Source organism: Vidua macroura, chromosome 17, assembly GCF_024509145.1.
Source record: "Vidua macroura isolate BioBank_ID:100142 chromosome 17, ASM2450914v1, whole genome shotgun sequence".
NCBI lineage: Eukaryota > Metazoa > Chordata > Aves > Passeriformes > Viduidae > Vidua > Vidua macroura.
Genome location: NC_071587.1, coordinates 3,054,100 through 3,081,365, shown reverse-complemented (window position 1 = coordinate 3,081,365; position 27,266 = coordinate 3,054,100). Strand labels below are relative to the sequence as shown.

The 27,266-nt window shown below is 50.3% G+C and overlaps 1 protein-coding gene and 1 long non-coding RNA gene across 2 annotated transcripts; one reads left to right on the top strand and one right to left on the bottom strand.

Moving 5' to 3' along the window:
- Positions 1-10,321: 10,321 nt before the first annotated feature.
- On the bottom strand, positions 10,322-19,803 carry LOC128815962 (centrosome-associated protein CEP250-like). Its single transcript, XM_053993145.1, has 7 exons — positions 19,194-19,803; positions 16,078-16,419; positions 15,248-15,438; positions 13,740-13,959; positions 12,976-13,256; positions 11,633-11,792; positions 10,322-11,056 (listed from the first exon to the last, which is right to left on the bottom strand). The coding sequence occupies exons 1-7, from the start codon at positions 19,206-19,208 to the stop codon at positions 10,871-10,873; spliced, it is 1,395 nt and encodes a 464-aa protein (XP_053849120.1). The 5' UTR covers positions 19,209-19,803; the 3' UTR covers positions 10,322-10,870.
- A 218-nt stretch (positions 19,804-20,021) lies between these two features.
- LOC128815872 (uncharacterized) lies at positions 20,022-26,807 on the top strand. The gene is made up of 3 exons (XR_008439742.1): positions 20,022-20,083; positions 25,849-25,951; positions 26,490-26,807. It is a non-coding gene; the product is annotated as an uncharacterized LOC128815872 (long non-coding RNA).
- Positions 26,808-27,266: the final 459 nt, after the last annotated feature.

The following is a 27,266-nucleotide window of genomic DNA, read 5'->3' as shown; positions in this document are numbered from 1 at the left end:
CAAGTTTATCTCCCAGTGAATCTTGGGATTTTGCAAGTTCTTCCCTCAGTGCACTAGCTTGTATGGTCACAATGTGCTGTGGAGTGCCCAGCTTGCTGCAAGCAGTGAGCGTTTGTGGCACTGTTGGTGGCTGATTCAGTATAGTTAGAATGACCCTTTTCCATTCATCATCTACATTAGCAAAGGGAAGGCTTTTAATTAAATGAGGATGTGCTGCTTCATCGGGACACTGCCTTAGAACCACCTGTGTTAAACTGTCTAAAAAGGCACCATAAGGTTCAGTTTTGGCTTGTCAAATTAGAGAATAGGCATTTTCATGGGTTCCCGCAGGCTGCACAGTCAAAAGAGCCTTCCATGCTGTGTTTTTAGTATCTCCCAGCACTGCTCTAGACATGGATTCTGCTTGGTCCTTTGCTTTGTCATTTGGAGGATCTTCAGCTAATTGACCGATTGTAAGTTGGGCATTAGGATCTCCAGCCTAGCTCCCTTTGCCATTCTAAGTCCTATAGAATATATTGCGAGTTCGTTAAAATCATAGATGAAACATTATGACAGTCTGAAGGTGTTAGGCCATAAGAATCGTATATACTTCTCACGTTATTAAAATATGGGGAGCTCAAGCCGCTGTCTTTAATAGCTTTTCTTAACTTCTTAATATTATAATGTAATACAGGTTCCCACCAGGGATTAGCATTATTTCTTCCATACCTTGCTGGCATGGCAAGGAGCTCTCCATATGGTGAGTTAAAGTATTTTGCATGACTTTACATCCTATGTCAGCCCAATCAGTCAGACATCTTGAATTATTTTCCAAGACTAAAGGAATCAAACCTGGTTCCTATTGTGTATTCACAGGGCCAGGATATAATGGGTTAAACTCTTCCTCCGAAGTGGAATCTGTGTCCTGCTTAATTTCCTCATCAACAAGTTTGCAAATCACAGGGCTTTTCTCACATTCCTCCCTTTTCTGGCAGCCAGAGCCTGTCCCTTTTGTAGTTAATAGAGCAGCCTCTCTCCTTTCTGTTGACAGAGCTCTCCCCTCCCTCTTCACAAGAAGGAGAAATTTCAGCTTCTGTCCCCTTTAAATCTGTAGATAAAGGCAGGGGTGGAGGGATGGCAGGCGAGGTGGGGATGGCAGCGGTGGCTGCAGGATGGGAAAACAGCAGAAGCCTCGGGGGGAGCAGTGGAGGTGCCCAAACAGCGGCTCCTGTTTGGGATTTCAGTGTCTCCAGTGAAGACCGAAGGAGAAGGAGGCTTTGAGGACGTGGCCCAGGACGTGACAGGATTTGCAGACATATCAAGGAAGCAGAGAGCTTGGCAGGCTGCTTAAATATGTCAGTCAAAGTGCGACATGCAGGCAGTAGCTTTGCAGCTGTATGATCACGATTTATGGTAAAAGCTTGTATAGTTTGAGTCCAACCAAGTCCCACCGAGGAAAGGTGAACACAGAGGTATCATCTATAGTTGGAAACTGCTTTTGAACCCAAGATAGCAAATCTTTGAACTCTTGTTTTGAAACATTACAAGAATTAGATCTGATCAGAGCCTTAAGGCTCTTATAAACATCTCTGGGCTGTTTGGATATCTTGTGCCTGGTCATGTTCCCCGAAGCCTACCTGCTGTCATGCAACAGGTGATAGTATCAGTCTCAGTTCGAGTCAAACCAGTGGCAGAGGTCCTGATAGCTCCTTCCTTGCAGAAGAACTACAATTGCCTAGGGTTGCGCTTCCTTGCAGCAGCACTTAACAAAAAGTACTTCAGGGCATTCCAACCACTGGACAAATTAGCCAAATCGCTTCCTCACAATGGAAGCACCATTTGTTGCAAAAGCCCAACTCTACAGAGATGAGGCAACTGAGAGGCATATAAAAGATTTTATTCCATTACCAGTCTCGTAGAAGGGTGAGACGTAAGAGATGTAAAACTTAACGCCATTCTATCAGAAGCCACCCTATTTCCTGGTTACAATACCTTATAAATATTTTCCAGCCTATTAACTTTTGCCACACAATGCTGCTAATACTTCTAACACTAATTACCTATTATTTTACTCCACATGGTCTTGCTGCAATGCGTCTTTCACAGTTCGAATTCTCCAAAATATCTGGTCTTTTTATAAGCCATCTTTTGAAACTTGTTTCTACTTCAATCTCTCTCTCAACAATGTCATCTCTATTCCATGGCCTTCCTAAGTCAGCACACCTTATCTCAGAATTTGCATACAGATGTACAAGACTGTGTGAGCTTTCAGTCAGGTTTTCAGAATCCTTTACAAATCCATTTCTCACAGAGGAGCCGAATAAAACAAATACCCACCTCACTGAGTCAGTCTCTGTGGTGGCTCTTGGTTCAGTATTGGAGCGAAACAGTTCTGTTCTCAAAATGTTAAAACTAAGTGGTATCTAGGAACAAAAACACAGCATCTGGTTCTGGCAAAACAGACACATTGCTTTTCCTTCCTTCAACCTTTGTATTTCTGGACAAGTTTGTTTTCATGATTGCTGGATTACATACCACACTCTTACATACACTGCAATTATTAACACAAACCCAATCCCAGTTAGTGCCAGTATCACAACTGGAGGATGTAGCTTAGGTTGGAAAAGCCTGTGGCAGTTGGGGACCATCCAAGCAAGTTTTCCCACCAGTGATTCTCTCCATCCCTCTTCATTTGTTGTAGGACGTGATGTGCCTTTTCTATATTGTGATGGACACTGATTGGTGTCTTTTGACTTTTCTTCTTCTGCTGTTGTGGTAGTTTGTGCAGGCCAGGATGTTCCAACAGTTTTTTGACCATGGTAATGTTCATTTCAATTGGTGTTGGAGAAAAGCTGACGTGTAGGCTCTGTAAAACAGCTTCTGGTAGGTAATGGTTGAAATCACATCCTGCTCTGTTAGTAAAGTTACAAATACCAACTACTGAGTGCTTGGCAAGCTGGATGTGTTATCTACTGTTAAGCTGTCACAGGGGTTCTGAAACCCAGACATCCTTGCCTTATCCATACCAGGATGGATTCAGGATCATTGTTGGAGTACATTTCAATGTGACAGATCCTTTGTTCTGGGCTTTCAGAGGGTTACTTTCACACTGTCTTGGCGGGTGGTCATGGTGATGGGCATATCCCGTGGTCATTTGTGCCAGGAAATGTCCCTGTTTCCTGCCCTGGGCCTTCCACGGCTTGGGGAATATCAGGAGAGGCATAAGCTCCACCTGGGATCCCACAGAGGGTGGGGCTGGGGCTGCCTCTTCCCTTCCAGTGGGGGGAATGGGAGGAGCGGCCCTGGGGATGTTGGGGCGTGCATGTTTTTCTAGCTGGGGGTATGGCTACATTTTAACTTGGTATTAGAATCTGCCTTCAACATTTCTGCTGGCTGCTGGTGGCTGATCCTGAAATCCATTGCTGCTTGATCTGATCTGCCTGCCCTCTCTGTTTTCTGCCCTCTGCCAGTGATGTTGCTGAGACTGGTTGCTGCCTGTGAATTTACAAAAGGATCGATTTTCCCTCCTCCCCCGAGACCCCAGCACACCTGGGAATGGTGCCGAGCTCGCATTGGAGCGCTCCCTGCTGGCGGGAGGGAATCATGGCACCTGCCTGCCTCACTGGGGCCGCCACCGCCCTCTGCTGGCTGTGGTTGCAACTGCACCAAAGGGGAAAGTGGTGCTTGACGGATGGAAACTCCTGTTATTGTTTTCTTTTGTTGTTTGTTGTTTATTCTGTTTTATATGTAACAGAGAACTGTTAATGATTTTCCTTTATTTTTTGCCTGGAAGCTGTGTAATTTTGAAGTTGGAATAATTTGGAGGGAAGGGGTATTTTTTTCCATTCCCTCTTTGCTTGGCAGACATCTGTCTTTTAAAACCAAGACAATTATTGGTGCCCAGTGTATGGCACGAAAGCATTGAGAGGAAAGGGTGAAAAGAGAATAACAGTTCTGGGGCACAGGATAAAGAACCTTGCTAAGTGGCATCATGTGGTCTAGCTTATCCTGGTTTGGTTGGCACATGATTGTGGCTACATTTTTCCAATTTACAGCTCCTAATCGAAACATGTGTCTTGTGACTAAGAGCATTGTGGTTGTTATCGAGTTTGTAGAACACGCCAGCAAGGTGAGAAATTCACTGCTTGTAAACTTCTGGAATGTGGGCACATGGCTATGTAACTATCATGGGCTAAGTTCAATTCCTTGGGGTTTTCTTACTAATGGTACTGATTGTGATGAAGCAACACAGGGGGAAGTCTTCTCCCAACCCTTCACTCACTTCTTTGGGCCTAAGCCAACAGCTTTTGAAGAGTTTAAATTTCACCTAAAAGCTAAAGAGATCATCTACTTATGTTTTTGCTGTGTTTATTCAGCAAGGTCCATTCACCATTCAGAGACAGGTTGAGGTTACCTTGGGTAGCTACCCCAAAACCTGACACAGAGGGCAGGGACATGGTCCAGCAGCACCAGCTGCAATCAGAGGGAAAGGCCGATGGTGCAGCAGTAGAACCCACAGATGTTACAACCGTCCAGGTTTCAGCTCAACCACAAAGCCAGCTGCAGCCAGCAGCAGTCGCCCCTCTGCAGAGAAGCAAGTCTAAACCAAATCAATGTACCCAGTTAATGTGAATGTGGAACCAAGGCCCTCACAACCAGCAGAGGAGCCAAAACCCAAGATCATCACTGAGTCCCTATTGCTTGACAGTCTCCGCAATCCATGGAAAGACATTGCACAACAGGGACATGAGGCTTTTCCAACCTGGTTGATTCAAGTTTGGGACCTTATGGGTACAGGTGTGCAACTTGATAATACCGAAGCAAGGGTTTTGGGCTCCTTGGCCCAGGATGTGGGGATTGAACAGGTGTTTGTGAGGGAGCCAGGGCCCCTTTCTCTCTGGGAGCAGCATATAACAAGTGTAAGAGACAGGTTTGCTTCCAGGGACAGCTGGCAGAATCACTATCATAGAAAGGCCTGGAAGACCAGGAAGGAAATGATCCAATGCCTGAGTGCCTTGGTTTGAAAGACAGGTGTCTGCCAAGGAAGGCAGGAAGCTCCCTCAGAATGGAAAATATGACCCCCTTCCCTCCGAATTATTATAACTTTGAAATTACGGGGCTTTCAGGCAAAGATATGAGAAGAGGAATAGCAGTTCCTTCCTAGCGTGTGTGTGTCCAGCAAGGCAAACAAACACCAAGCCCGGCAGCAGCAGCGACCAGAGGCACAGACCCAGCGGCAGCCTTCTCCCGGCCGCAGGCACCTTCCCCTGCGGCGCAGTTCCGGGCACTGCCAGCGGGGGCGCCGCTGGCTCCCGGCCGGGCAGGGCAGGGCAGGGCGATGATTCCCCCGCGGCTGCAGGGGGCGCTGTGGCGCGAGCTCGGCCGCCTCTCTGCACACGGCAAGGGCGGGCGGGCTGGCGGAAGGGATGGAGAAGGGGCTTCCTTTGGAACCCTCAGGGACAGCCGGTCCCGCTGCACCTCCGGCTGGTGAAATGCACTGCAGCAGGAACCTCGGAAGCGGCAAGCCATGGTAGGAGAAGCAGTGGCAGGACAAAAGCTCTACAGTGGCAAAGGAAGCTCCAGCCGCAGACCGGCTGACCCTCCTCTGATCCCAAGAGAACGAGAGGAGAAGAGCTTAGCGCCTCACCCCCTGGCCAAAATCTTGTGGTATCTCTGCCCTTCCCAAGAGAAAAACCCCTAAGGTAAGACAGTAGCTAGCTGTACCCTTTCACCTTCTCATCTTCCCAGCCACGTCTTTTGTTCTCTTAAGTATCAGTCTCATAGCAATAACAGGGAGAAAATTCCCTACAAGAAAGAAGAAAAAAAAAAAAAAAAATGAAAGCTCCTGACCTCCAAAACTGAGACAAATGGCAGTATTGGAGATACTATTTGCAAGGGCTACATTACTATAGCATAATGACCCTGACAAGGTCAGGTGTACAGCGCAACTGTGGTGGACCTTTCTATTAACAGCAAACTTGGTCTTCTCACCCCTCCTTCCAGATCCAGATATTTAGAAATATGAACGTGGGTTTGGACACAAGGAATTCCCCAAACCATGCAATGCCCATACAGACAGTGTGGACATTGAGAACTAAAGCTTCTAGGGCACGGAAGCCCAGCATGGAGGAAAATCAGCAGCCTCAGCATTAACGGGCTTTGGCATGACTACAACATCATCTCCTCCTTATTCAGAAGAATGCAATTGGAATGTAACTGGAAAATGCTGCTCCTTACAACTATTAACACAAGGTCCAAACATATCTAGGAATCGGCCCTTTGTGGCATCTGCCAATCTCACCAGCACATCCATCCTTTCCTTCTCCAGGCTCTCCAATTTCCTCTTCAGAGATGTCACCTCCTGGTGAAGAGTCACAGTTTCTTCCTGTCTTTCAGAGGCCTCTTTCTCCAGGGCAGTTTCTCGAGAAATGTGCTTGACTGCTGCCTCCCACCAATCTTCAGCAGGGAAAAGGAAGGAGAAGGGGAAAAGCAAAGCAAAGTCAAACTGATGTGCATCCTGCAGAGACAACAGCACTGTCTTCTCTGCCTGTCTGAGTTTGCCAGGCCCTGAGCCCACAAGGGCTCCAAAGCTGACAGAAATGAAGGAAACTTCCAGGCAGAGAAAAAAGCAGGAATGAAAGGGGCAAGGTTCAGAAGGATAGGAAAGTGTGTTTGCTCTTGGCCTTGTGCAGAGTGAGCAACCCAAGAGAGACAAAGGCGAGGGGATGCCTGTGCAGCCCTGCTCCAGAGAGGCCAATAGCCTGGAGGCTCTGGCAGGGCCTGGAGTTTGGGGGAATTGAGCTGAGGCATCCAGCTACAGCTCCTTAGCACAGAGACAGCAAGGGGCAGTGAGTGGGAGAGGAGAAGCTGTACTTTTCTCACTTTCCTCCAAGTCCTTCTGCAGCTCCAGGGTGCAGGCTCTGAGGTTGTCTCTCTGAGCCTGTGTCTTCCTCAGCTCCAGCTCCACGGCTGTTATTGTTGAGGCAGGATGGGAACAAAAGACTCCAAGTCAGAAGGCGAGAAGAGAATTCCTACTCATTTATTTCATATATATCGCTCTTTTATAGAGAGCATTGTGCAGACTAATTTCATTGGTCTTAAAGTAAAAACATCTCACACCATTGGTGGGCAGAGAATGACACACGGTGGCAGAACATATCTATAAACAATGTGAACAACAAGAGAGATAATGAAGTATTTACATTCTTTTCCAGTTCTCTCCCAGGCTTAGCCTGGTAGAATCTCTCTCTTTTTCTTTCTGACTGAACTGAGAATATCCATCTTTCCTCCATTTCATTTTCAAAAAAAAGAAAAAAAAAAAGAAAAGAAAAAGGCAGTGTTTGTGCCCTTCTGCAGGGCCCTTGCAGGAAAGAGAACAAATACAGCACAAGAGTTTTATCAACTCCAATCAATCAAAACCTCAATTTGGATATTGACTCAGAACGGTCAGAGAGTTTCCAAACTCATATTATAAATTTCAAGAAATCAGTTACCAACTCTAGGATAGTAACAACTCATTGTCAGTCTGCCAAAGGACTGGCAGTCCAACTTGTCAAAACCCATTTCCCAGTGTGAGCAGATGCCCACATGACAGAAAAGAAGGTATTAACAAACACGTGCACGTACCCAAATCAGCCAAATTCGGAATTTGGCAAGATGAGTAATATCTGTTTGCCGTAGCTGCAAAGCCTTCAGGCCTCTGGGATTTATCCCAGCCAGTAAGGTGCAGCAGGTCAAGCCTTGGTTGGCATTCATCAAAATTGCTTTTGCAAGGTGTGTGCACTTGATAGAAGAATCATGCAAGGCTTTTGGCCCATGCACCACGTCCTCAATGAACAAACAACTTGAGTGATAAATTTGAACTCAGGTCCAAATTGCACCCTCAGTTTCAAAACAACTGAGTAAAATTGACCAAATTCAGAAACTTGAGAAATCTCTGAAATGCCATGGTCACAGCCCTTAATTCAATCACTTGGGTTGAGGCTGATTCGTGGCTTTCCAGTACTTTGAACTGTCAGTAAAACACAGGTCTTTCTGCTTTTTTTTTCCCTTTTTTTTTTTTTCTTTTCTTTTTTTTTTTTCCCCAAAAGAGCCACCAGCACCTGCGGGCTCTAGGACCCTGCGGTGCCCGGCGAGCCGGAGGACCCGGTCCAGGGGGCCGGGCCAAGCGTCCCAAACCTGGCCGGGGGCACGGAGAGCCCAGGCTCTCTGCCGAGCCAAGATTCATACGGCTCGGTCCCTCCCCCCAGCTTCTCATAGGTATCACTCGGGGCCCCTGAATCTGGGGTCCCTGGGACACTTCACGGCCACCCTCAGATGGGCGACCCATTCCAACTTTATATTTCGGTGCACGCCTCCACCAGGCTGCAAGAATCCCGGCAATTCCTCCGGCTTTTCGCCCTCCCCCCACCCCACCTGGCCATGGACCATGCCACAGCTTCTCGGCATCCCGCTCTGCCAACAGGAGCAGGACGCGCGGGGCGCGGGCAGGGGAGGCTTTCCCGGGAATATAAAATTCCACCCTGGATTTGGGGCTCTAGACACCGCCCATGCCTGCCCAGTTCAAGGGGTTGCTCCTCGCTCTCAGCGTGTCCGTCCTGCCGCGGGATCCAATGGACTGAATCGCGGCCCCACCCTCATCCCCAGCCCCGGCAGCAGCAGCAGTGGCGCTGCTGCGGACCAAGCCGGTGTTCGCTCCCGCTGCCTCTGCCTCTGCCTCAGCAGGACAGAGCTCGGGGCAGTCTGGGGAAAGCGGAGGGAGTGGTGGGCTGAATGCAGGCTCTGAAACAAGCGGGCTGGATTCATTGTCCAGCCCTGGGCTCCCGGTTGCTGCCAGCCGCGAATCGCAGAGCGAAGTCGCTGCTGAGTCGGCTTCAGGCGGCGCGGCGGCGGGAGCCGCTGTGCCCGGCGGGCGCTGTCCCCCCTCGGCGAGCGGCGCGGGCGGTGCAGCCTCCCCCGCCGCGTGGCACGGCGCCAGCCCAAGCGGAGCGGGCGGCGCGGCTGCGGCGGCGGCCGCGGCAACTCTGCCGGTCCCGGGGGCGGCGGCGGCGGTGCTGTTGGTCCCCGGGTGGGGGGCCGCGGCGGCGGCACTTCTCTCGGAAATAGCGCTGGCGACCGCGGTGGCGCGGCGGCTTCTCTTGGCCCCGGTGGCTCGCTCCGAGCGGAGCGGAGGGTGGAGCGAGAGGCAAGGCTGCTGCTGCCGCTGCCGCTGGAACGGTGGGCGGAGCGGCGAACCCCGCCGTCGGCAGAGCCGGAGCCCCCGCGGGCGGTGGGGAGCGTGCCAGGGGATGGATCAGAGGCTCCATTGCGGGTCCCAGCAGTACAAGAGGGTAGGATCGGTACATCTGCTCAGGCTCCATCAGCGAAGGAGTCGGGGGGGCTCCAGTCCCCACTGCGCCATGGACTGCGGGCTGCGCCGCTCCCCCCGCGAATGCAGTCCGGAAAGGGGGGACTGCGGAGCCGCGGGCTGCGGCGGCAGCCGCCGGTCCGGGGCCGCCCCGTGCAGTCCCTGCAATGCCGGGTGTGCCGAAGCTGATAGTTGCGGCAAAGGCACCCCGGCTGCCGCCTGGAAGGCGGATGGTGTCACCGGCACCACGCTCAGGGCAGGGTGCTCCTGCGCAGCCGGTCGCGGCGCGGGCTGCGGCGCGGTCAGCGTCCGGAATCCCGAAATGTCCCGGTCGGAACCGCTGCCTCTCGGGGACTCGCCTCGCAGGGCTATGTAGATGCCCGCTCAGATTGTGAGCAGTTCGGGCGGTATTGTGTCCCCCTTGTTCAACTGCTTCATGAGGCAGCATCCCAAATCGCGCCAGATTCTACCATGAAAGGCGCGTCCAAGGTCCGCAGAAAATCCATGGTCCCGAGCCCAACCCAAGAGGAGAACGAGCTCGGCCTCAGAGACCGGAACCCCCAGCTGAGGGATATACCCCTGCCAGGCGGTCAAAACCAGCCGTTCAGCTGCAGAAAGCTGGTTCCCCATGTTCTAAGTAAACCCTCGCTTAGCAAACATCCACTTCAAGAGACAGACAGTCCACTACTTCAGGGAAAACCCGTCCCGCTCAGTTCTCGGCTTCTAAGAGCCGACCCACGGTCCAGACAGGAGGAAGCCTTCTCCAGAAGGCATGCGGTTTCAGCGTTACCTCTCTCAAGAAGGCAACGGTGTCCAGCCAGAGCCTCCAAGCTGCTGGCGTGGCGCTCCCCCGCAAGACGCCGGGGCTCGGATCTTCAGCCGAGGCTGCAGTAAGAGTCCAACACACCCTGTTCCTTCAGGGTAGGGTGCAGTTCATGACAGGTGTCACCAGATGTCGTTGAGGCAGGACGGGAAGAAAAGACTCCAAGTCAGAAGGCGAGAAGAGAATTCCTACTCATTTATTTCAAATACATTGCTCTTTTATAGAGGGCATCGTGCAGACTAATTTTATTGGTCTTAAAGTAAAAACATCTCACACTATTGGTGCGCAGAGAATGACACACGGTAGCAGAACATATCTATAAACAATGTGAACAACAAGAGAAATAGTGAATTATTTACATTCCTTTCCAGTTCTCTCCCAGGCTTAGCCTGGTAGAATCTCTCTCTTTTTCTCTCTGACTGAACTGAGAATATCCATACACGGCCTTACACTGTATGGCCAAGGCAAGAGCTTTGTCATCTATTGATAGTCTCAGTTCAGTCAGAGAGAAAATGAGAGGTTTCTACCAGGCTGGGCCTGGGAAAGAGTTTCACAGAGCACCAATGGTGTCAGATGTTTTTACTTTAAGACAATGAAATTGGTCTGCACGATGTTCTCTATAAAAAGAGAACAGTATGAAGAGAAAAGAGTATGAAATAAATCAGTTGAGTTTAGTTCTCTTCTTGTCTTCTGAATTGGAGTCCTTTTGTTCCCGTCCTGCCTCAACGTCGACAGTCAGAGCTCTGGAGCCTCACACGCAGCTCAGACACCTCAGCTGCCAGCATGTCCACAGCATCCCTCAAAGCACATTCTCCTGCTCGAGACTCCTGCAGTTCCTGCAGCAGCTGCTTCTCTCGAGTTGCCTGGGAAGCCTCCATCTGCAGCACTGTGTCCTGCAGGGCCCAGATCTGGAAGATGGATGCACAGAGCCTCAGGGACAGGGCTGCTCCTGAGGCCACAGAGTGGGCCGTAGGGAGAGCAACAAAGAAGAAATTACTTCAGGCAAAAACCATGCCAAAACCAAAAGGAACAGAAGCAGGGATTCCAATGGAGACAAATGTAGAGAAAAGAGGGAAAGGGAGGCAATGGGCACCCTTGAGGCTGCAGCTCTGAACAGCAGCTGAGATGGCTGCGCTGGAAGTGCCCTGCCCAGCCTGCCATAGCCACCTCTGTGTCCCCACATTGCTCAGTGCCCAGCACAGGCACCAACTCTGTCTGGGACAACACTGCTAACTGAGGGACAGAGAAGCTCCAGAGGAGTCTGCTGCTGCTCCCCTCCCAGATTTCCTGCTGGGACCCGGGAGAGAATGGGGGGAAACTTCGGCAGCAGACAGCAGATCCAGCCTTGGCCTCAGCGTGCAGCAGCAGCCTCAGGCAGAACACGGCAGCTGTGCATGCTGCTGGGAGGGGAAAGAGGTTGGGGCCTCCAAGCCAAAGGTGCTGTTGTGTGTCCCTGGAGAAGAGGATGCCACTGCACAGCTTACCTGGGTGTTGAGCTCCCACAGTTGTCCAGCACGGTTTGAAGAGAGCTGTTCGGCCTGCTGAAGAGCAGATTGACACTGAGACACCTGATTGTTCAGTGCCAGGTTCTTCTCTTCCAGCATTCTGAGGCACTGGTTCTTCTCCTCCAGAGACACAATCAGCCTAGAAGGGAAGTATGCAACTCATTGCTATATGGTATCAGATTTTATAAACTCTTAGGACTTGCAGCACCTCAGGGAAAAACTCCTCTGTCTGATGAGGTTTGTCTAAACAACTTGCCTGTTTGTTCCCCCTGCAGTCACAGCCCAGCATGTGCCTACTCTGCTTTTGGTCCTGAAAAAACAGGGAGTTCCTGCCTACACGCCCTACCTTCTTTTTGAGATGGGAATGTGAATACAAACCTAACAGTCTTGCAATGAAGACATTAGAGGAGAGGAACAATTTCCTTCTGACTAACCAAGCTCCAAGGGAGGGAGGTTTGGTCAACATGGAAGAGACATTTCCTTCCCCCATCTTGTATGTCCAGGTAGGAGGAGCAGCACCCTACAGCCAGGGGATCTCAGGTGAGTTCCCTAAGGTTTACCAGCACCCATCCTCCTTTCAGCTGGAGAAACACAGGCCCAAGTGGCAACAGAGGCTTGGAGCAAAACCTGATGGAAGACGCAGAAGGCTCCAGGCAAGCAGGAGTGCCCTGCCTTTCCTTTGCCTTCTTCTTGGAAGAAGAACCCTGTGGCACTGAAGACTGGCAGGACTTGATCAGCTGGAGGAGCCCCCCATACCTTGGTCCTGTTTCTTGCATTCTTTGCACAGTCAGTAATGCCTGTGACTGTGCAGGGTGGCAGGGAGCCTGCTTGACCCCCTCCAGTCACCGGGGCACATTTTATGAGGAACGATGCAACAGAGCCATTCTTGTTTCTGGGCTGCCTCCGAGGGCAATCTGGCCTAGATCAGCAATCAGGGCCTTAAGATGGTTCTGCCCAGAGACAGCATCAGAAGCCAGGCTGATCCACATCCCAAAGGCTTCAAGTTACAGGAGCCAAGGTGGAGCTGATGGATGTATCCACTCCTTACAATGCAGCTTGGGCAGTGTCAACACACCCACCTAACAACACAATACCCCCTAGAGGGAAAGGGCTACTCCAAAAGCCTTTACCTTCAGAAAAACTCTATCTGATGGCTTAAAAGAAAAGAGAATGAAAGACAACATCCAGACAAGGAGAAGTGTCTGCACAGAGAGTTCAGAATCTGCCACTTAGGAAATGCTGCCAGAGCCCCTGGCAGGTGCAGAGATGGCAAAGAGGGAATCCATTCACCACAATGCAGAGTCCCACAGGCCTTCATTTACCTGGCTTTTTCCTTCTCTAGGGCATTCACGGTAGCCTGCAATTCTGAATTTTGCTGTGCCACTTCTTCCCATTGACTCCATTCCCTCTCCAAGTACTCCAGATGTACTTGCAGCTGCTTTTTCTGATGTTCTGCCTCCTTCAGCATCTTCTGGACATGCTCAACCTCCAGCAGCTTCTGCCTGGACTCTTCCTGGGCCTCCCTCACATATTGCTGGGCTCTCTGGACAGTAATTTCCTGGGACTCTCGGCAGGCTGCCAGCTGAGATGTCAACTCTCCCACCTCCAGTCAAAGAGAACAAAGCAGTCAGAGGCTACAGCCACAGCTTGTCACTGTCAGCCACAGCACAGGCTGTGAGGCAAAGGACAACTTTTGAGGAAAGGCAAAGGACAACTTTCCATTTCTCCGTGTACTGAGAGCTCCAGATTCACACTGGATATGGACCACTTGTTTCAGTCTCTAAGTGGCCCACCACCAAGGGCACCTGAAAAAGCACCTCCCAAACCAAGGCTAGCAAGGAGAGGCCAGCAGGAATCCATGCTGATGGTTGCTGGCCAACAGCCCAGAGGACTAGCCCAGCTGTCCAGAGCAGCAGCTGAGATTCAGCAGAGCACTGGGTGTCCTTCAGAGCAGAGCTGCCATGGAGCCCCCAGAGCCCGAGACAGCCCCAGGGATCACCCCATCAGCTGCTGCTCTGCCATGGAAAAGCAAGAAGGCCACAGACCCCTCGCTGCATGGCTGCAGTGCCACTGCTGTTTCACTCACCTGCTTTTGTAGAGCCTCCCTCTGCTCAAGGAGCAGATTCATTTCCTCTTTGAGGCCTTGTAGCTCCTCCTTGTGCCTCCTCTGCGCTGCCTGGACTTCACTGCGAGCTTCCTGCAGCTCAGCTTGCAGCTCTACCTCCAGATGGTTCCTGGAGATCTGCAGCTGAGATATCTGTTGCTGAGCAGCAAACAGCCTGGATTCCAGGCTCTCCTTTACTGACCTACAAGTTGCACATATGGAGAGACATGAGTTGCTTGCTCCAGACACCCACAGCCAGTTGGTTATTCCAGGACGACGTGGCTCAAGATCCCCACACCTGAGTACGGGAAATGGGGAAACTCACCCAGAGAAGGCACATTTGTGCCATTTCAATAGCAGAGCAGGGCCCTCTGAGGGACTGCCCAGGCCTTCTGTATGGCCTGGCATAGCACAGACAGCCCAGCCCAACTTGGCCTCAACAGCCAAACCTTCAGTTGTTGATCCTGACCTATGACACTGGGTAGCTGTGTCCAAACAGGCTGGAGCGACGAGCAAAAGCCCAGGCCCTGCTCACAGCCCTTCTCTCATCAGCACTTCCAAGCTGCTCTGCAGGGGGACACTTGTCCTGGCTGACCGCTAACTTTTTAATGCTCTTGAAAATGGACATAAAGGTACATCATCTTCCAGACACCCTGTATTTATGAGACTTCAGAACTACTTTGCATGACACAGTAAAATCTCATGGTCATGGCAGCACTTGTAAAAATTCAGAACACCCTCTTGACTGAACAACAATTACCTGAATGCAGAGACTGCAGTTTAAACTCTTGCAAGGTCATGGAGTAGACTTGCCACCTTTATTTTAGTGTTGCTGGCCAAGCAGGCAGTAGCCCAAGGGACTTGTCCTTCTTTACAGAGTGAGAGGGACCATCCAATAGGAGCTTGGCAGGTTTGGCAGCTGGGTGCCCATCAACAATCAGCAAGAATCCCCAGAGGCTGTTAAGAACTCCAAAGAGCTTTCCCTGCTGCTCTCTAACCAGCTATAGGGCCCATCCCACACTTCTCAAGAGTGTGCTTGGAAGCAGAAAGCCCTCAAGATTTTCAGCAGGAGCCTCTGGCTTCCCCCTGAATGGCTGTGTGCTGCTCCCAACGTGACAAGGTAAGAGCTTGGAATGCTGAAGATGACGCTTCAGTTCTGAAGATCAGGATCATGTCAAGCTACTTGGTAAGGAATGAGGGATGTTCAATGCTCAGAACAAGGAACCAAAGCCAAGAGAAACTTGAGGTTTCACTCAGCATCTGCATGGTTTAACTACTACTCAGTTCAGGGCTGGGTGGATTGCTTTGGACTTCCCACAGGAATGTGCCTGGCGGTACAAACAGGAGCTCAAGGCTCACGAGAGCTTTGCTGGCTTTAGGTGTCAGAAAAATAACCTTCACATTGTGGCATATTTTTGTTCTTGAGACTCTTCCATATTCTGTCCATGGAATGTAAAAATATCTGAAAAGGCTCTGCTCCCTGCCTTTACCTGGTCTCTGCCAGCTGCCTGGAAAGGTCTTGTCGGAGCCACTCAGTGGCTGCCAGTCGGCCCTCAAGGTCAGCCTTCTGGCCCAGCAGCTCCTCCTCTCGGCACACCTGGGCCAGTGCGTGCCCTTGGCCAGAGGGTTCCTGGCTCAGCTGCTCCAGAAAGTAGCTCGATGAATCTTGCTCCTGGGAAACCTGGAAATGGGACAAGGTACAGCTCGAGCCCTTCCTCAGGAGCCCTGTGCAGAGCCAGCCAGTGGCACCTCGCAGGCAGCCAGAGGACAAGGAGCACCTGTGCTCTGGCTCAAAGTTTCACAGCATCTGCCCTATGCAGCTCTGATAGCCTGGGCTGCCAAAAGCCTCTGGCACTGTTACCTTGGAAGTGCTGTGTCAGGCCCTGCTGGCTTGCCTGGGACCAGACAGCTCCTTCCCAACAAACATCCCTACTCCAAACTCTGTGTTGTCACCCAAAAGCACTGCATCTTCCACAACTGCCAATACCATTTACTCTAAGCACCAGGAGTGCAGCTGATTTTCAGCCATTGGTCCAGTTTAGTCCATCACTCTGCTCACCTGCTCCATTACTTCCCACACCAAATCCAAACCCCCACGTCTTGCATGGGCACAGGAAAAGCAGCTCCCCATGCCCAGCTTCTGGCCTGGAGCTGATTTGAACAGCAAGCTCCAGAGCTGGATCAGTCATTCTGGGCGAGCCAGGAAACAATCTGGCAGTCAATGGTGTCTGGCTGGAGCCAGGCAGACAGACAAGGCTGCCTGCTGCAGCCCGGGCTGCTTTACCCAAGCAGGCCTGGACTGACAGGGATAGAGACCCACCTCTTCATGGGAAACAGCACTGGAATGATTCAGGGACACTGGAATGGACTGAAGGTCAATGCCAGTGCCTGCCTGGATACCAGACTTGCCCTTCAGGATGTACAAGTGTTTCTGCAGAGACCCTTTGGCAATTTCACTCTTGATCAGTGCAGCTCTCAGTACTTGAGTGTTCTCTCTCCATTTCTTCAAAGAAGCAGCCCCATGCTCCAACTCTTCCTGCACGCCTTCCCTTTCCACTTCCAATTCTTGAGTATTTTCCTTATGATTTCGCATCTCAGGTGCATGCATTTCATTCTTCTTTTCCAGATCTCTCATGTGCTGCTGGTTCAATTCCCGTTCATGCTGCCAAAAAAGAGAGAAAAAGGGTCACTCATTCCCTCTCTTGGTTTACTTTTCAGACCAGACCTGGACTCTTGCTGCAGAGGCAGGCACAGGCTGCCCCTCTCTCTCTGCCCCTCGGGATGCTGCAGACCTTTGCTGGCTCTCCCCTTGATGCTGCTCTTTCCCAGCTCACTCAGCCTGTCCCAGCTTCCTTTCTGCCCTTCCCCGACCTCTTGCAGCTCCACTCCAGTGCTCCTTTGGGGAGGAGCTGCCAGAACTGCAGCCAGGATTTCAAGTCCATGCTAAGCAGGATTTAGGCAATGCCACGAGGATGTGCTCTCCACCAGGGAGGAAAGGAAGAGCAAACACCCCCAGCATTTCCTTCCCTGGGGTTGGGCTGACAGCAGTGGTTTTCCAGCTCTCCTGTGTAGAGCTTCCACGGCTCCATCCCCGAGAGCCCCACTGCCCTCTCCTGGAGCAGCAATGGCCAGATCAGTCTGTCATTCTCTGCTGCCACTCAGGAGGAGTTCTCCCCTTGCAGGCAACACGTCCTGGTGTGGATCAGCACTTGGCTTTCCTCTCCTCTCTCCCCACTGGCTGCTCTCAGATGGCCAAGGCCAAACACCTTTCTATTAACAGCAAACTTACTCCTCTCGCCTCCCCTTCCAGATATTTAGAAATATGAACATGGGTTTGGACACAAGGAATTCCCCAAACCATGCAATGTCAATAGAGACAGTGTGGATATTGAGAAAAAAGCATCTAGGGCACAGAAGCCCAGCATGGAGGAAAATCAGCAGCCTCAGCATTAATGGGCTTTGGCATGACTACAACATCATCTCCTCCTTATTCAGAAGAATGCAATTGGAAAAGTTTAACTGGAAAAAGGTGCTCCTTAGAACTATTAACAGAATGTGCAAACACAGCTAGGAAATGGCCCTTTGTGGCATCTGCCAATCTCACCAGCACATCCATCCTTTCCTTCTCCAGGTTCTCCAACTTCCTCTGCAGAGATGCCCCCTCCTGATGAAGAGTCACAGACAGAGGACAAGGAGCACCTGTGCTCTGGCTCAAAGTTTCACAGCATCTGCCCTATGCAGCTCTGATAGCCTGGGCTGCCAAAAGCCTCTGGCACTGTTACCTTGGAAGCGTCTGACACTGTTACTGTGTCAGGCCCTGCTGGCTTGCCTGGGACCAGACAGCTCCTTCCCAACAAACATCCCTACTCCAAACTCTGTGTTGTCACCCAAAAACACTGCATCTTCCACAGCTGCCACTTGGCAAACAAAATTTCTCTCTGGATCTATTTCTTTGCTGGACATTTTCAGGAAGGTTTGGGAAAACAAATTTGCTTGCTGAATCAAGGGAAAATATACAGGATTTCCCCCTTCAAGAACAAAACTCACATCAAAGTGTCTTTTCCTCACATATTCATAGCAACCCTCTGCAAGGAGAGGACGCCTCACAGGGAAATGGCTCTTGTGCTGAGCAGACATTTCGTGACTGATGGACGTCTGGCTGATGTGGCCAAAGCAAAACGTCTGCTGTGCATTTGCCAAACTTATCACATTCCCCAGAACTGAGATTGTCTGACAGGGACCATGAGAAACAAAGCCTTCTCTTGCAGCTATCCTGTAACACCCAATCCAAACCTCCTCTGGCACAGCTTGGGGCTGTTTCCTCTGGTCCTGGCCCTTGTTCCCTGGGAGCAGAGCCTGACCCTCACCTGGCTGCAGCTTCCTGTCACAGAGAGCTATAGGGAGCAAGAAGGTGCCCCCTGAGCTTCCTTTTCTCCAGGCTGAGCTCCCACAGCTCCCTCAGCTGCTTCTGGTCACACCTGTGCTCCAGACCCTTCCCCAGCTCCGTTCCCTGTTTTAGAGGCTCTGTGGCTGCCCAAAGCAACAATTTTGCAGAAGCATGCAACACTTTGCTGATGAACAGACATATCCCTGGCTAATAAATGCATGTGCCGTCTTGAGCCAGGTGTGCACAGCAGTGTGCCTGTCTTCTGCCAGAAACAGCAGCACAAATGAACATGCTGGAAGGTGTCTCATCACTTCTAAGAACACCAGAAGGGGAGTTGCCAGAGCCCCATCCAGTCTGCCCTTGAACACTCCCAGGGGCAGCCACAGCTTCTCTAGGCAACCTGTGCCAGGGCCTCAGCACCCTCAGAGGGCAGAATTCCCTCCCAATATCCCATCCATCCCTGCCCTGTCTTGGTAGGAAGCCATTGTCCTTCGTCCTCTCCCTGCAGGCCTCTGGCTTAAGTCCATCTCCAGCTCTCTTGCAGCCCTTTCATGCATTGGAAGGGACTCTAAGGTCACCCCAGAACCTTCTCCAGGCTGGACAACCCCAACTCTTGCATCCTTTTCCCTTGGCACAGGTGCTCCAGCCCTTGGAGCATCTTCCTATTATCATTGTGACCTCCTCTGGGCCCCTGGGGACCATTTCAGAGACATCTGGGAGAAACCCATTCTGGACTGTGGGAAGCACTGAGCTGTGCTGTAATTTGGGTGAGGGGAAGGCAATGAAAAGCTGCTCCCTTGTTTGTGCCCACAGCCTCCAGTGGGACAAGGACGGAGGAGGAGATGTGGCAGTGCTCTGGGATGGCCAGGAGCCGCACATTCCCTCCCACACCTGTCCCCACGGCGAGCACCAAAGCTGCTGCCAGCTCTGGAACAGCCACTGTTAATCCCTTGCTATTCCCAAAGGGAAATGTTCCCCAAGGCCCAGCTCAGGCCCTCCCAGGTCCCTGCTGGGCTTGGCACAAGGAGAGCAGCGGCTTTCTCACTCACCCGCCAGGTCTCCATCCGTCCCTCGGCACAAGCAGAGAGTAAACAGCAATGACCAAAGGCCCTTGGCCTTAGCAGGGTCTAAACCCCAGTGACCAAAGCCCTTGGCCTTTGCAGGGTCTAAACCCCAGAGTCTAAAGGCCCTTGGCCTTTGCAGGGTCTAAACCCCAGAGTCTAAAGGCCCTTGGCCTTTGCAGGGTCTAAACCTCAGTTCCCAAATGCCCTTGGCCTTTGCAGGGTGTAAACACCAATATCCAAAGGCCCTTGGCCTTTGCAGGGTGTAAACCCCAATATCCAAAGGCCCTTGGCCTTTGCAGGGTGTAAACACCAATATCCAAAGGCCCTTGGCCTTTGCAGGGTGTAAACACCAATATCCAAAGGCCCTTGGCCTTTGCAGGGTGTAAACCCCAATATCCAAAGGCCCTTGGCCTTTGCAGGGTGTAAACACCAATATCCAAAGGTTCTTGGCCTTTGCAGGGTGTAAACACCAATATCCAAAGGCCCTTGGCCTTTGCAGGGTGTAAACACCAATATCCAAAGGCCCTTGGCCTTTGCAGGGTGTAAACACCAATATCCAAAGGTTCTTGGCCTTTGCAGGGTGTAAACACCAATATCCAAAGCCCTTGGCCTTTGCAGGGTCAATAGCACACGATCAAAGTGCCCTTGGCCTTTGCAAGGTCCAAGCCCCAAAGTTCATGAGCTGTTGACAGTTCCAGGGTGCAAACCCCAATAGCCAGGAGCTGTTGATTGTTGCCAGGGTCCAGCCCCCAACATTCCATGGCCTTTGTGACGGTTACCAGGGTCCATAGCCCAGCATTCCAGGGTCTCTTGGAGAGGCCCTCCCTAGCTCTCCCCCCATCCCAGCTTCTTGCTGGTCCTGGTGTTTAAAACAGGTGATTTGGAACCAAGACATTTTAAAAGGCTTGGGCCTGTTTATTAAAAACAAAGACAACTGAAGACGAGGCCACAGGATAAGCCCAGGGCCTCAGCGGCAAGTCAGAGATACAAGCAACTGTGAGCTACACAGGGTGTTTCTTTGGATAACAGTTCTGCAGAAAGACCAGGGGTTTTTAAAGTCTCTTATGGGTGCAAGATTGGTGCACTTTTGATCCACTTGTTGATTGATCCACCTCCTGATAGCTGGTTGGTCCATTAGACAGTGCATTCTTGGCCAATCATCTTGGAATTCTGAGGCACTATTGGCTGGTTAGTCCCCCAGTCACAGGTTGAGTTGCTGACATCACTCCATGATGTAACCCGTCTAGAAGATTCTTGCCTTTACACCTTTTCTGACCCCCCTTTTCCTTGATTGACAGCTATGCACGCACACTTGACTGACAATACATTTAGCTTTGTAACTTACTGCATTAATTACAACAATTCATTATATTAATTAGCAATTCATTACAACTCATTGAAACGATTAACTATTATTAACCCCACCTGCTAAAACAAATTTATTTATAACAATTCCCCCCTCTAAATCTTTGATCAGGCTTTAACCTGCATCAAACCTTTTATTTAAACAGGAGTTTCATAGATCTGGTAAAGTTTTCTTAATTTCTGGTACTTTTCATAGGTTCTTCTTGGCAGTTTCGGAGTTCTCCTCTGGTTTACTTTCTTGCACTATCATGATTTTCTCAACCTTCTCTTTACTTAAGCTCTCTAGGGAATTCTGCACAATGTTAGTTATTAACCAAATTAAATTGTGTATTACACAAAGGAGTAGAATAATACTTATTAAGGCACCTCCTGCAATCAGTAAAACGTTCTTCCACCACTCTCCCCCTAAAAGGTTGTCCCACCAATTCAGTTTTATATCAGAGGGGCCCACCTTTGGACAGGGACATGTGCTAATTTTCTAATTCTGGTTGTAATGTTCTTAATAAGATCCCCATGGTCATCAATTTCAATACAGCACTCTGATGAGTTAAATTTCCCACAGTCTCCTCCTTCCTCTGCCAATAAGTAATCTAAAGCTAATCGATTTTGGTAAATAGCTGTTCTCATTTGGTGGTTTGGGGCGGAAATCAGATCTAAGATTACGGCTGTTTCATTGGTTATAATTTCTAACGCTGCTTGTAATCTAATAATTCTATTTAACATATAAAGAGGGGTTCAGTACCCCCACAATCCATCTTGGGCCCAAGTGGCAGGGCCATATGTCTCAATTATTCTTTCTGGGAGAAAGAATAATCCTTCCTCTTCTTCCCCCCACTTTTGAGATCCACCAATTAAGTATCTTTTTTACGCTTTAATTCATCATACAAGGGGACTCCTAGGTGCTGACTTTCATCTCTCAAGAGTAGAAAGAAAGAAGGTTTTATAATTCCTAGTGTACAACTTCCTGTCCAAACTTTAGGTAACATTACGTATGCCGCTTTACCACAAAGCCAAAATAACTCTTTTGGGGCTCTCCAAAATTTATGATGCTCCACAGAAGTGACTCCATTTTTTTTCCAAAATTTATACATTTCAGGCTCATCATGGAAAGGGTTGGGATCTTTGGTAATAGATTCATGTAACTTCTCCCTTTGAATACAAGAACACCCCTGTTTTTGTCTCTTGGACCAATATAGGTGAGGAGCCCCGGGAATCCACCATTGGTGGGTGTCGTTGGTAACTAGGTATCATTTACAGGATAACTCACCCACATATGAAATGAATTCAGAAGATCCCTTCCTCCATAGACATTCTTCACCTACTACTTCAGACTTTAAACTCCACACTTCATCATTCCGTCTATCTTGCTCAGGTGATGACCTTTAGTTTCTCATTCTTCATTAGTTTTAGGATCTCTTTTGGACTCAGTGCAATTCCTTCCCACGGCCAGATTTTGGCTGTTCTAGTGTCTCCACAAATCCTACAGTTAGTTATATTAAATTCATGACCTATCTTTTCAACTAGGTCTAAAAACAGATTTTTCCCACCTAAAATCTTGAGCCCCACTTCCTTCTTGATTATCCCTTTCACTTCCTTTTCTTTTATCAAGTCTGGTTCATGGACCTCTTTTGTCTCCCCCTTTTCCTCACATTTCTCCACCTTGTCCCAAAACTTAATCGAAACAATATCTGCCCAGGTAATCCCCAGAAAGTGTTTAAATAAAAAGTGAATGAAAGACTTTAAATCCTCCTTAGAAAACTTAACATCTCCCGCTACAAGGGTCCCCTTAACTTGGGCATAAACCTCCCGCTACCCAATGGATAATTTAGTTCTCCTTGTGGTTAAACTAAAATTTTCCACCCATGAAACAAAGGAAAATGAAAAAGTGAAAATGACTTGTGGAGGCACCCTCCCCTAGTGCCCTTAACACTCACCAAACCAACAAGTCAAAAGAAAAGGTCTCATGGGGGTCTGCTGACACCAGCCAGTCCTCTGCAGTGAATCCACAAAGTGCACCATGGAGGGTTGCTGGCTGGCCCTTTGGAGAACACCTCAGTAAATCGAGGTGATCTCTTCTGGGAGCTGGATCTCCAAGGCGATTTGTGTCCAGGGACAAAAGTCCACTGGAGACGCTCTCAGGGTGACTTTAAAAAGGTCCCTGTTCAGGTGCCAGCTGCAGTGGCACGGCAGGAGCTGCCAAGACCACTGCCTTCCCAAGAGCATCTCTCTAAGGAAGGGATAGCTCAGCACGCAGCAGACACTCACGTCACATGATGCTACTCAATGGTCAACGGAGAAAGACGAGCAGGAGGGGTTCTACATATGGTATTCCAGTGGTGTTAACACCCACTGAAGGAAACCAGGGTCAAAGAACCAAGAACAAAGGAAAGTCCAGGGTTATGTATGAGACAAGGAAGGCAGAGCATCAGGTCGGAGGGCCAATGGGTAAAGGGGATAGGGGCAGTACAAAGGCAGGACTAAAGGGCAACAAACAGCTGGGATCCAAGGGAGGAGCTGTAGGGAAGGGGGACCAATGGGGAAAGCAGGAGCGAGGAACCTTCTAGAACTGGGGTGGGGAAAAGGGATGACATAACTTTGATCATTAACAAGGAACTGTGGGAGAACATCTTGGGTCACTCTAACTTAAAGGGGTGTCTCTTTCCAGGGCATCTTTACTTCAGCATCCCTTTTTATGTCTTGGGATGCAACAATGCTCTTCCACATGGTGGTTACAGCTCTGTGGGGTCAGAGCTCTGTCTCAGGGGGATCTGGGACATAGCACTGTGGCCTGGGCTGCAGTGGGGACCTGAGCTGGTTGCCAGCCCTACCTCTGCCCACTGCCCCTCACTGGCAGCACGCAGGCAGCCCAGCCCTGTGGGGACAGGCCCCTGAGGAGCAGAGAGGGAGCATGGCAGCATGCTGGGGGGCTGATGTGCCAGGGCTAGCAAAGGGAGGAGCCAGAGAGCCCTGGAATTCTCTGTCTGTCAGCCACCTGGGACAGGCTGTACAGGGTGATGGGCCGGGCCATCACCACGTCAGTGGGCTGTGCCTCTGTCAGATCCAGAAGGGGCCTGTACAAATTGTACTCAGGAAACTCATTGTCCATGAGCCACTGGTAGATGTACCTCACCATGGCAGGCACCTGGAGAAGGCACGGGGAGACTCGGAAAGCTGCCAGAGGAAGTAATGTACCCAGCTGCCCCAGGGAAGTGCTTCCCTTGCCACTACACTGCCATGGCCTCAAAGGCTTCCAGTGAGCAGCAGGCGTAGCTTGGGAGGCCAAGCAATTGCTAGGAGGATCGAAGCCAGGCCACAGGCTGCTTACTTGTTTTAGACTGGAAGGACCCTCCTCCATGAGCATATCCAGCAGGGCAGCACTGGTCTTGGTTTTGAAGATGGGAGAGTATGCTCTGACCACAGTGCCTATGATGCTGGTCTCTTCCTCCTGAATCTTCTTCAAGAATTTGCAAACCAGGTGTAGCAGAAGGGATGTTCCATGGAGTGCTCCGAGCACAGTGCTGGGCTGAGCGGTGACAGCAGGCCCAGCCCAGGTGGGGATGGCTGCAGGTACCTGCGCTGTTCTGTGGAAGAGGCCACTGGCAGGTTCCTGCTCTTGTGTCCGGTCCAGGGCTGCATCTGGCAAAGAGCGAGCGCAGCCAGAGCTGAGGGGCTGCGGGAGAGGCCGGAGAACACAGCCCAGCCCTGAGCTCCCCAGGCAGGGACAGCCCCGGGATGCCCCAGGGGATGGAGCACAGCCACTGCAGGGTGTCTGCCCGGACCCTCTTCTGTCCTGTCTGTGGGCATGTCCCCAGGGGATGGGATGGGATGGGATGGGATGGGATGGGATGGGATGGGATGGGATGGGGCCAAGCTGCAAGCACCAGGCCTGCAGCCCAGCTCTGTCACTTGTCCTTCTGTGGAGGCTGGAACTGCTCCACCTCTTTAGGCTGCTGTGCTGGGGTAGTTCCAGGGCCTTCTTTCTCCTCCTTCCCCCAGGCCAGCTTGGGCACGCTTGTGGATCTCTGCTCTATGTCAATGTGTAGATTCATGGCTACTTGCAGGAGAAGATGGCTTGGAAAATGTCCGAGTCAGTGAGTGCTGCAGTTGTGCCTTGAAGGCACCTGCAAGAGTGAAGTCTTGGCAAGGCTACAGGACAGCAAGTCCTGCACTCTGGTCTCGAGGGCTCAAGCCACAAGGACAGGAGACTCCTCATCAAGGACCATGGTCAGCAAATGCCACGGTCTGTCCTGTAGGAGTAATGCCTTGGGAAAGCTCCGAGTCAGCAAGGAATGAGTGCAGTGCAGGGGCTCCTCCAAGCCTTTGCCCCTGCAGCTGTAAAAGCTGCTCCCCACATCCTGGCTCCAGCAATTCTCAAGGCTGTCATGGCCTTCAGAGCATGAATGTGGATTTTGTATCCCTGTGGCCTGATGCCGGCTCGGCCCAGGAGTCTCTGTGGCTCCAGCAGGAAGGGTGGCCGAAGGGTCCCTAACTGATTTGGTGGCATCGCTGCAGGGGCCGCTGCTGTCAGAGCCCCCTCTCTGCTGGTGACAGCTTTGCTCTTGGGGACACGCTCTGCAGCAGTCCAGGAACACGAGCAGTGCCCAGTTCCGGGAGCGGCATCAGTGGGACCCCCTGTGCACAGGGACCCCCAGCCCCGGGGGGGCTGTGCCAGCACCCCCAGGGACCTCCAGCCCCAGGAACCCAGAGCAAGTGGAAACCACAACTCTGCAAATGCTGCTTGTGCCCAAAGCAAATGCAAAGAGAGCTGGGCTGTGACAAACAAGGACAATTTTAAGAGCCGTAATGAGGGACATGCGTGACTCCAGGTGGCTCTTCAAAATGCAGTTTATTGTATCCGAGACATTACAGCAGTCCAGGGTCATAGGTGACAGAGCCTGCGCCTACAGCTGTCAGCTCCAGCTGCAAACAAGCCTGAAGACCCTATAATTTTGGTTACAATGCATTATATACTTTTCTTTGCTGAACATCTTAATACAGAAGAACAAATATATACCTTAACTTTTACCTACAGCCTATCATAACTACTATAATTACCATATTCATGTTACTATTCTCCAATCACTAAAAGTTAGTATGTCACAGTTTAAGCTAGAATTTGTTTTTTTTGCTGAACATCTTAATACAGAAGAACAAATATATACCTTAACTTTTACCTACAGCCTATCATAACTACTATAATTACCATATTCATGTTACTATTCTCCAATCACTAAAAGTTAGTATGTCACAGTTTAAGCTAGAATTTGTTTTTCAGTTTTCTTGCAGTGGAAAATTCTGAGACCATTTTTCTACTTGCAACATCGGAAGACTTGTTTGCCTGTGGAATCTTTCTGCTTGGTAAAAACATCTTCTTTGAGGTGGGTTTATCTTTGCTCTAAGCCAAAAAAAAAACCCCTTCTAACTAACATACCTTTTGCCTCTTTAGTTATCCAGTAAGACTGGCTGAGCAATTCTTTTCTTCTATATCAAAACTTGCTTTCATTTCTATTCCTTCTTCATATTCTACATTCAAAAGATCTTTCTGCCAAGTATACATATCTGTGAGACTTTCTTGTCAAATTTTCATCCTTCCCGACAGATAGTGTATTTACAGAAGAGCAGAAAAAACAACAAACTATGGAACATGTACTATATAAGAATTCTTATAACAATGGCAATCTATAAAAAATATTTATAATATAGAAGATCTATCTAAAACAGTAACATAACAAATGTATTTACAGACTAAAGGACATCTATAAAAACAACAACCTTAGAAATGTATTTACAGTATAGGGGACCTATAGAACACCTGGAATCTAATAAACATATTTACAAAAGAACCTAACAATTTAGATATTGAAATACAGAAGGGACTGTGTTCATCATCTCTGTTATTCCTGTATGTCTATTCAGGGCTCCAGCCTGCCTGGGCAGTCAGGGGCTGCCCCCCTCCCTGGAATGGCACTGTACTTTCACCAGGAGAGGAGTGCACATCTTGCTGGGATTAGTGCTGAGATTCAGGCAGCATGAAAAGTTCAGGACTGATGCCAATAGCGAGGAGCAGCTGAGAACAGTCTGATGCAACCAGAGTGAAGGGTGGTCTCCAAGCAGACTGAAGGCTCTGCTGGGTACAAGGGCAATGGTTGCCTTGTGCTCATCAAGAGATTCTGGAAGTTCCTCCTGGAACACTGGCAGTGATACATTGAATCTGGGAGCTGTGAAGCGACAGAGTTCCAGGGCCCCTCCAGATTGGGTGCTTTTTGTTGTAAAATGATTGAATCCCTGAATGGTTTGGCTTGGATGGGTCTCTAAAGATCATCTCGCTCCAACCTCATCAACCTCCCACCAGTCCAGGTTGCTTAGGTCCACTTCCAACATGGCCTTGAATGTTCCCATGGATGGGGCTTCACAGCCTTTCTGCGTAGCCTGTTCCAGGGCCTCACCACCCTCATGGGAGAAAAACATCTTCCTCAGATCAAAGCTAAATTGAGCTCCTCCAGTTTCCATCCATGCCCCCTTCTCCTCTGGCCACAGGCCCTGCTGAACACTGTGTCCCCAGGGCCCCCCAAATCCTGCTTGGCTGCAGTGAGGCCTCCCTGGGGCCTTCTCTCCTCCTGGCTGAGCAATTCCAACTCTCCCAGCCTTTCCTCAGAGCAGTGGGGCTCCATCCCCTGCAGCATCTCTGGGGGA

Coding starts and splice junctions, on each gene's coding strand:
- LOC128815962 (XM_053993145.1), bottom strand. Junction 13,257..13,739: donor GGGAGGCTCTACAAAAGCAG/GTGAGTGAAACA, acceptor CTTTGACTGGAG/GTGGGAGAGTTGACATCTCA. Junction 11,793..12,975: donor CTAGAGAAGGAAAAAGCCAG/GTAAATGAAGGC, acceptor CTTCCCTTCTAG/GCTGATTGTGTCTCTGGAGG.